This window comes from Calypte anna, chromosome 1 (genome assembly GCF_003957555.1).
Source record: "Calypte anna isolate BGI_N300 chromosome 1, bCalAnn1_v1.p, whole genome shotgun sequence".
Classification (NCBI taxonomy): Eukaryota; Metazoa; Chordata; class Aves; order Apodiformes; family Trochilidae; genus Calypte; species Calypte anna.
The window spans coordinates 4343409-4353666 of NC_044244.1; the positions used below are offsets into that span (position 1 = coordinate 4343409).

Genomic DNA, 10258 nt, shown 5'->3' on the forward strand with positions numbered 1-10258 from the left:
AGCTCCCCACAACTTATCTTGGTTACAGCCTTGAGCACTGGGTAGAAAAACATTGAGTAATTGGATTCAGTGTATTAACATTAAATTAATGTATTAATAAGCATACACTGAAACTAAACAACAGCTACTTTGAGCCCTCACCAGTCAGAGGCTTGAAACAACTGTTGCTGTCAGGAAAACACTGCCAGTGAGATGCAATGAAATGGGGGGAGCTATGTCTGCCATTTGGTCCTTTTGGGTTCATTTATAATTCTTCTAAAGTCTGCAGCTGGGACACAGAGAGAAATGAAATAGTTGCTCATTGTGCTGTGTACTACAACTCAAGTTCAAGGAGCATCTGGACAAGGCTCAGCCACACAGTTTAGTTTGAAGTTGCCCTGCAAGGAGCAGAGAGTTGGACTTGCTCATGCTTATGGGTCTTGTCCAATTTGAGACATTCTGTGATTCTGCAGTTCTGTGATTTCATGAACTCATGACCACCAAACAGTTCAGCACAGAAATAGCACATATTACATTCATATAATTCATTATATTTGGCAAATTCTGATCATAATTAACTTGATTTAGGTGATGCAGATGATGGAAGTAACTTTAATATAGATTCTTGTGTCTCTGAGTTTGATGGAACAGCCAAACCTTAACAGCACTGAAATCAGTGCCCTGGCATTGGTGAGTTTCATGGACAGTGGGAAATGACTCTTGAACCTCAGCAGAGGACTTGTAAATCACATTGAAGTAAGTCTGTGCTTAGCACCATGAGACACATGGGTTGTTGCAAAAATTGTGAAGCCAACATGACCTGGGAACTCAGAACTCTCTATCCAGCTTTTAGTTTCCATGTTATCTGCACTGACTTCACATATAACTCTGCTAATACAGACACTGACTGAGTAAAAAGAGCCTGTGGTCTGAATTAGGGGTTCAAGAAAAAAGATACTGAGAGACTTAGAAGATCAAGCTGTGAAATCTTCTGTCCTGCTGTTGTCCCCAAGCTCCTCTTTCCTCTTCCTCCTCCTCAGAGCAGGGCCAGTGGATGGGAGCACGTGCCCTGCTTCAGCTCTTGTGGTTTTCAGCTCAACATATCAAACCAAACCAAGTTCCATGGCTCACTCAGGATCATATTTTTTATGAACTAAGTGGGAGAGTAAGAGCACATGTTACTTTCTCCTGCCTCTGTCATGGAAAAAGACAGAGACACTCTCTAGTGGAAGGGGAATGAGATATTAAATGCTTGCACTTATTTGCCACCTTTATTCATATGGGTCATTCCAGTTTTGTTCTGAAAGTGGGGTCCATTGCCTGGTGTGCAAAAAGCCATACACAGAGTTGAGATATTTGCTTTAATATCCATTTCTGCACAGAAAGGGGAGCAGGATGGGATTCCACAGAGCAAGCTCAGTTTCCCAAATTGCAAATGCTACTTTTATACCCAAAATGGTGAGAAAGAGTTTTATCTCTGACATTATCCTACCATTCACACCCATGACTGGGTAACCAATTCCCCTTTCCATTTAAAGTGGCAGTGCTCAAAAATTTCACTGCATGTTCTCAAAGAGTAAGGGGCCCTTTGCCATTAGTGATCCCCCTGGCCTATGGGTGTGTCCTTTAGTATGTTTATTAATACATTAATTTAATGTTAATACACTGAATCCAATTACTCAATGTTTTTCTACCCAGTGCTCAAGGCTGTAACCAAGATAAGTTGTGGGGAGCTGTGGGCAGTGCTCCTTCCCATCCCTTTCATCTCTCACAGGTGTCTTGCAGACCTGTCTCAAGGCTGGGCTGTTGACTACTTGGGATGTGTTTCTCTCTAATTTTTACTGTTTCGCTGTTAAGGGAGCCCTATTTTTATTCTGCATGTCTCTTTTTGTTTTCTTTTGTGCGATTTTCCCTTAGAATGTGGTTTTTCCCTAGAATTTTACTTATTTAAATTAATAAATTACATCACCAGGGCAAGCAGAAAGAGTTCTACCCTTCCTCAGACACCTCGAACTCAGGATCCAATTTAGCAAAACTTTTACCACGTGCTATATTTTTTAAATTTAGCTTTTTATTTGTCAAAACACATAAGTTCTTGCACTGGGAGCTTTGCTAAAATGGGGTCTGTTCACATGAATAAGAGTTAAAAAGTCAGGTTGCATTTTTCACCAATAGCTCATGGCTAGCTAAACTACCCTGGCAAGTCATATTCTGCTGGTGGAGACACTAGAATAAATCCAGCCTAATTCCATTACACAAATCTGTCTGTTGTAAATTGTGTTGTGCTTGTTTTACATTGGTATAACAGCATCAGGGTCTGTACTGATTACAGTACTACTGCATTACTTTAAAAATTACACTATTAAATAGGTCAGCACTAAAGAAACCCTAATTATGACTGTCATTTAACAGGTACTCTTGGATTAACTCCAAATGCACCTAATAACAACAAAGGGATCCCAGCCTGGGCCAATGTCACAGCTGTTCCAGTCAGCTTCATGCCTGAGCAAAGGAGTCCTCCTGTGTCCTCCCTGAGCATAAACAGAGGTAAAAGCCAGAATATTTCTCTGCAGAGAAACACCAGACAGCACTTAATCAACAAATTAAAGTGACCAAAGTTATTGGGCACTTGGGAATTTAAGTTTCTAATGCAAGATGCTAAACCCAATAATGAAGGAGGAGTCTATCAGTTGTCCTAATTGTCCTTGCTGATTTGTCTGAATTGTAAAATCCATATCTTTGTTTAGGTGATAGTCCACAAGAGAATACACCACTTGATGGGAGTAGCTGATGAAGCTACTTCACTTCTGTTCCAGAGGACATCAGTGTGAAAGCTCCCTGATGCAGCCCCTGCATCCCAAATCACAGCCACCTCAGACAAATATTTGCAAATCCATCTAACACCCAAGGATCAAGCTTTCCCTTATAAATTACTGACTCATTTTGACTTTAAATAGATGAACTCATAAAAATATGCTTGGAGGTCCAAGCATGAGACTAATTTACATCCTAGTAGGATCCCAGCAACCCCACCTTCTGCTGCCTGTTTCCTTGGGGCTGTTCACTGAGCTTACACTCAGCTTCCCTGCAGCAGCAAAGCTGAAGTTTCTGCCCCTGTAAATGACAGATGAGCTCTCTGTGGCAGATTAAAATCTCTGAATCCAGGCTGACTGATGGATCCTGGTAATACTTGGGCCCTTACCACAGTCTGATGCTACTTAAACAAACCATTTGTGAGAACCAACACTGATAAGAGCAGTGTAACTGGTGTGAGTATTTATGTAGCTTTCAAACAAAGAGTTATCAAACTCCTCAGCATAGCTCAGGGGTTAACCTAAGACTTTGGATAGTCAGGAAACTGCTTGGAAAAGACAGTGAGCAAGGCAAAGTTACCTGTCCATCTTATACAGGTATTTTGCATTGGAAATTCTGTTTGCTCCTGGAAATATTGACAGGAAAAACAGGCCTCAGGGTCAAGTTGAGGAAGATCAAGCAATTGGGGAGAATAAGGAAAGAAATGATTAAGGGCTCTATTCAAGAGGCTCAATATATTAAAAAGATTCCAATTCAAATGCTCTTTCACCCCCTTGGAGGGTACCTACCCCACCAGTTCCTGTGAAGACATTCCTGGTCAGGGATCTAGGATTTATCTAGTGCCTAGGAAGAGTTAAATACTTTCAAAAGCTGAGGAATACCAGGGAATTAATGGAATTTGTCTTGGCTATTCCCACAGGCAACACTGAGTACAGGTTATGTCTCTGAATGTTGACAGGGACATCCAACCACCACCAAACCAGCAAGAGCTGGGCAGTACTTTGAACTTCAGAGCTGCCTTCAGTGACTGGTGCAGATGCTGATCTCTTGGGAGACCAATTTTAAGGGACATAAGAGTTTCAGATGGGTCTCATACCCCCAGGATGTTAAACATAGTGTGAGAGCAAGTCCTGAATTATGTTTCTGTTTCTGATGTATTTTTACCCAACACCAGCATGAACTTGTAACATATCTGAGCTTCTTAGTGTGAGAGGATGATGTCCCAGGAGTGTGTCACTCCAAGAAACAGGAAACAGTTGTGAATGGAGGGGCTGAATATTAGTTTTGAACGAGGTGTCACTCAGTTCTTGCTTTCTGTGCCTTATTCCTGGATCAAGGCCTCAAAGATGTGTTCCCATCTGCCTGGTGTCCAGACAGGTCCTTGGTCTCACTTGTAAGATGATTTTCATCATTAAGAAGTAGAGCTTGACTTCTAGAGCTCCAGCTTGAGCCTGTGGCACCCCAGTGTACATCTGACCAGTTAAACCAGTTGTTCACTGCATTTGGCAGTGCTGCTCATGGCAATAATGTCCTTGCCTTAAACAGGGGAAGTTTATGAGGAGAAAGTGTCTAGGGGGCTTTTGTGAGGAGCATCCAAGAACTTCTTGAGCACGGGTAGAACGGGCCCTTGTCCTGCTCTGATGAGCCCCAAAAAGTGCTTCAAAATCCTCCAATGAAAGTGTCTCTTTGTGTCCCTTACCTCTGGGGTTGGGGCTAGGGCTACTTCTACCTCTGGCCTACTTCTCATGCTTTTTTTTTCCTATGTTTCAGTTGACAATGACCCCCATTTCATCATACACCTGCCCAAAAGCCAGAAGAACATCTGCTTCAATATTAACTCAGAGCCTGGAAAGATCCTGAACTTGGTTTCTGATCCTGGTACTGGTAAGGGAATCAAACAGTGCTTTACTTTACAGCACTTTTCTTCTCTCAGTTCTACAAGGTGCTCAAGAAGGAGCAGGGGAAATGCCTGCAGGAGGGGCTGTGTGTTCAGGGGAGTGTGGCCAGCAGGTTGAGGGAAGTGGCTATTTCCCTCCACATCTGGAGTATTGTGTCCAGTTTGAGGCTTGCCAGTACTAGAAGGATATTGGCAAAGAGAATCAAATCCAGTGGTAGCCACCAAGATAATTACAGGGCTGGGGAACAGGATACACAAGGGGGAGGCTGAGAGAGATGGGTTTGGTCAGTCTGAAGAAAAGAAGACCCATGGTGGGTATTGTTGCTGTCTACAACCACCTAATCAAAAGGTAAAGATGGAGCCTGACACATCTCCAAGATGCAGAGCTAAAGGACAAGAGACAACACAAAAAAGTTGCAACAGGTGGACATCCAGAGCAGAAGTGAGGAAAAACTTGTCACTGTGAGGGTGGCCCAACACTTGGAAAGATAGATGAGGAAATCCTCATGGTAGGTGAAGATTCCCCTCTCCCATTTGTACTTTTAAAGACAAATGTGGAAGATTGATACAAAGGAAAAAAAAACCAAAACACAACAAACCTGGAGGCATCCCTGATGGGAGAAAAAAATGTGCAACTATATTCCTAAAGGAATTCAGAGGATTCAGCCTCTTCTTCCCAGAGGGCTTTAGCATTTCTTTAGCTTCTGGGATGATCGTTTTGGAGGAGGTTAAATTGGGCTGGAAATGTGGGATTTTTACCCACTGCTCACCTGCCCCCATGCCTTCCACAGCCAGCAAGGGACCAAATGGCTTAGCTCATGCTACCAGCAAGACAACATGAGTTCCCAGCAGATTAATATGCTTAAGGGTGAAAAGTGGAGGAGGGGATTTAATAAATTATTTTCTTCTCTTGGATGGCAAGTTGAGAAAAAATGGAGGTGAGAGAGGTGTCTGTTTTTTGCTGATGCCTGCTGAGATCAGAACTCCAAGTGTCTAGGTGGTGCTTCAGGATTTAGGCAACATCTCTTTCTCTGTTCTTCACAGGAGTTGTGGTCAATGGGCAGCTGATTGGGGCCAAGAAGACACAGAACAAAAAACTCAACACCTACTTCGGCAAAATTGGGTTTTACTTCAAAAACAAAGGCCTGAAAGTGGAGATTACCACAGAAACTATAACACTGAAAGATGGATCTTCCAGCATCACACTGACCTGGTCTGACACAGGGCACATTATTAGGAAGCAGTAAGTTACTCAGCATATCTTGTCTGCCCTGTGGAAACCACCTGCAACCCAGCATTGGGCTGACCCAGGTACAGGTGGATGCAGGTCACAGGGTGTCTACACACAGACATGTGAATCTTTGCTCTCTGACCTCTTGTTAGAGTTAATGAAATTGGACAGTAGGACCAAGAGAGTGATTCAGCTGACCAGACACTGTAGAAAGAGCTGAATTCCTCTCCCTGCTGCTGATTGCAGTAGCCAAGATGATAATGAGTTGCTGAAACACAAGCACTTAATGTTATTGGAGATAACTTCAGGGTTCCTGACAGGATGGGAGTCATGAGTCACAATATCTAGGAGACCTTTACCTGCAGATTAACAGCTAAAAGCCATGCTAGATACCCTACAGACAGCTGCTTAGAAACTTCCAAAATCTCAATTTGTTGTAGCAAGAGCTTAAATCTGTAGGGCAAGATTTGGCTTCCAAGATTTGCCCTCTTAGGCACTGTCCTGCCAGACCTGTCCCTCTCCCAAAGCTGTGGGTTTCTGATGGATCCTCTGCCAGCCCCATGAGGTTGCTCTGGATGCCTGAGAGCATCTCAAGGGGCCTGAGGACTTATATGTGGGCAGCTGCACTGAGCCCTTCCTTTGGTTCATCTCTGCTAGACTCCTCATATCTGTGAAGAAAGAAAGCAATGTTACCATCTCTGTGGGTGAGGAGATGTCCTTCATGGTTTTGCTACACCGTGTGTGGAAGAATCACCCAGTTAATGTGGACTTCTTGGGTATCTACATTCCTCCTGAAAACCAGTTGTCTCCTGCAGCTCATGGGCTGATAGGTAAGGGCTACAGATTGGGGGGTGGGAATAGCCAGGCACTAGGAAGAGTTTTTTATGGATCCTTGAACGAAGCAGTTGGTGTCCTGGTGGGGAAGGTGTAAAAATTATTCAACAGAAAAATGAGAGAGATTTCTGTGGTGTCCTGGAAGCCCAAAGGACAACATTAGAACAACAGGGACCAGGAGTTTATGGCTGTCCCAGCTGAGGAGGGTCTGAGCACAACAGGTCTGACCAGCCCTGCTGACACATGGATGGGGTTTTCCCAGCCTGAGTGATTTGCTGCATGTTGAAAATTAAAAAATGGTTGAAACAAACCCCTCAAAACTTCTTTCTGACATTCCCATGAAAAAACTTTGCAGTTCAGCTCTCTCCTCAAAGACAGCCCCATGGTATAAAACAAAAGCAAGGGCTCAGCTCACAGGGAAAATCCACCCTCCAAGCCCTCAGCCCACCCAAGGCTCCAATGTTGAGCTGCAGAGGTTTTTCTCTTCCCAATTCCAACTCTGCTTCAGTGACAGAAGTTTCCTGGCTGAGCAGCACAGCAAACCCCCTCCTGGTCTGGGTCACCCCACAGCCCTGTGACCCATGCAGGGGGGCTTTGCCTGCTGCAGCCACTTTGATTTTCCTGCCTGGCAGCAGCTTACAGGAGAACCTCAGAGGTGAGGGCACTCAAACTGCTTTAAACCTCTCTTTGATCAGGCCAGTTTGCATCTGAACCAGAAGTGTTTATCTACCAGCAAAGACCTGGGCAAGCTCCAGAGAAACCACAAGCCACCATGGAAGTGAAAGGCAACAAACTCACTGTCACTGGGTAAGAATAAGGAGCTGTATTGCTCTCCTTCTAAACCTGACTTACTTATCTTCTTAATCATGTCAATGACTGGAAGTTTATTAACTCCCAGTGATCCTGGGAGGGCCAAATCACTGTTTGCCTCTGCTAATAACCTGGGTTTAGCTGTGGGCAAAACACTTGGGGCAAGTTGGGTTCTTTCCCATTTGTGCATGGACAGTTCTGACTGTAAAGCTGCCCAAGCATCTGTCAACCCTTGGACAGGATGGCCCCACAAAAAGGCCCCACAAAGTCAAAGAACTGTAATTTGGGGTTGTTTCCACTCTCCCCTGGTGGCAGACAGAAATCTCACCCCTTTGGCAGAGCAGTGCCATGAATGGGTGGGGTTATTGATGTCTTCTTGTCCATGCTGTGACCTTCATTTTGGGTGACCTCTTCCTCCCAGGGGCTTGCAGAAGGACTACAGGACAGACCGAGTGCATGGGACTGAGGTGCAGTGCTGGTTTGTGCACAACAGTGGGAAAGGTTTCATAGATGGCCACTACAAAGATTACCTTGTCCCCCACCTCTACAGTTTCCTGAAGAAACCCTGAGTGCTCTCACACTAACCCACTTTCTTACAAAAAGATTTTCTGGGCTGCTTCATGCCCAAACAACTCTTCTGACCAGTTGCTGTCAGCCCATCAAAACCAGACTGACCCAAGGTGACTTCACCACCAGTTGCTTTATAAATGATCAGTGTTTCAAAGCCATGTAACCCCCTTTTCTGGTAAAAAAAATGAAATCTTTAATAAAATGACACCCTTGGTTGTAGTAGGTATCTTGCACTTGTCGTGTCTGATTTGAAGGATGGAAAACTCCATTAAAAATTTCAACTGTTTTGTAATATACATTTCATAGGAGACCTGGACTGAGGATAAGAGACATAGCCAGAGTTTATACTTACACTTTTGCTTTCCCTGAGTGAGGGAAAATAAAAATTCATGCACTGCTGGGCAAAAAATCAGTGGTTTTGAAGCCTTGCCAGGAGGACATGCATTAGATGTGAGGGAAATTTAACAGAAAAGAAATATGGTCTCCAAAATGGGTATCAGAAGGGGTGTCCAGGCTCCTATTAAGGGTGGGTTAACACATGATGAGGAATGTCCTTGAAATACCTGATGCTGCCACATTGAAGGAAAATTATTTAGATGAGGCTGAGATATCCTCCAGCCTATGTTTTATAAAAATGTCAACAGCAGAGTGGAGTTCACACCCAGATATAAATCTAGGAAAAACAGAAAAAATTCAGACTCTATAGAAATCACCATCACTATAAAAAAAACCCATCATTTTCAGTGGGATTAGCTCCCAAAAGATGCTTTACTCCTCAGGTATATCCAACAATGAATGAGATCAGTAGTGAAATAAATACACATCTGTATGTATCTAGAGTCAGATCTTGAAATCTGTTTTCAGGCAACCTTAGGAAAAAGTGCTGCAGAATTTCTTCTCAGCAGCTCTAATCTATGAGGGGGACTCAAGTTATTTATTTGCCATTCTGAGCTTTATTTTCCAACACTGATGAATCAGAGGCTGGTTCATCATCTTTCATGTACCCAGAGTGTGAGAGGTACAACAGTGTTTTGTGAGCCCTGGTGTGAGAAGACTAAATTGTTAAGATGTCTCTTTAAGAGTACCTCTTGGAAGTGTAAGCAACTTCCCTACAAACCATTCATTGCTTCTTTAAACTCATTTATTAAATAAGCATTGGCCTCCACACCATCCTCCAGCAGAGTTCCTGGTTTCACTGGGCCCTGCATGGGGAGGAAAAACCCAGTGAGTGTGTTTTTAAATCCCCAAATCAGTAATTCCACTGTTTGTTTCCTTCCTTGTGTGGGAACACAAGCAGTGAATAATCACTCTCTGGTCCCCACACAGTTTGTAATTTAACATGTTTGTTATATTCAGTCTAATTTTTCAGGCTCTGGAATATGAAGTGTAATTACTATCAGTGATACAGAAGTTCCTTCACTTATCCTCACCCCTGTCCTACACTCTTCTCACTCAGTACCACGTTCTTTGAGAAAGGGCAGAGCTGTTTACACCACCCAGGCTGCACAGAGCCTGAATTTTCAGACAAACTGAAATGTCTTCTGTCTCCAGTCCCCTTCCTCCTAATGCTCCTTTTTTACCAATACTGCATTACTGCTTGCCTCTGCCTTGAATTTACAGCAGAGATCTCCTGAAAGCCATTTCATGTCCTGTGTGAGGTCATTTCAAGCTCCTTCAGACAGCAGCTGCTTCACTAAACCTCCCAGATTTCCTGCAGGGCTCCCCTGGAAACCACAAACCAAGAAACAACAGTGAAAGAACAAGAAACAACAGTCAGGAAAGGGCTCAAGAACAGGGACTTTTGCCTCGAGTGACCTTGAACTTTTAAACTGCAACATAACTACTGTGCACAACCCTCTCCTCTGAGGGGCACAAGGGGGTATTGGTTTTTCTTCCTTTAGGTCCCAAAGACACTCAGAATCACAGAGTCATTAAATTTACCAACTCCAGTGCTGGAACCAAGTCCCTCAGCACCACATCTACACAGCTCTTAAACACCTCCAGAGATGGGGGATTCAAACACCTCCCCAGGCAGCCCCTTCCAGTGTTAATAATCCTTTCAGATAAGAAGTTTCCTTTAATATCTAATATAAACCTCCCCTGGTGCAACTCGAGTCCATTTC

At 43.7% G+C, this 10258-nt stretch overlaps 1 protein-coding gene across 1 annotated transcript in view; it reads left to right on the forward strand.

Moving 5' to 3' along the window:
• Positions 1 to 8359, forward strand: part of ITIH2 (inter-alpha-trypsin inhibitor heavy chain 2) — a 29727-nt gene extending 21368 nt beyond the window's left edge. Inside the window, exons 16-21 of the mRNA XM_030448716.1 lie at positions 2392 to 2526; positions 4564 to 4677; positions 5735 to 5933; positions 6579 to 6751; positions 7451 to 7562; positions 7987 to 8359. Coding sequence (XP_030304576.1) covers positions 2392 to 2526; positions 4564 to 4677; positions 5735 to 5933; positions 6579 to 6751; positions 7451 to 7562; positions 7987 to 8134 — 881 coding nt within the window. The 3' untranslated portion in view covers positions 8135 to 8359. The remainder of the gene's footprint in view (positions 1 to 2391; positions 2527 to 4563; positions 4678 to 5734; positions 5934 to 6578; positions 6752 to 7450; positions 7563 to 7986) is intronic.
• The last annotated feature ends 1899 nt before the right edge of the window (positions 8360 to 10258 follow it).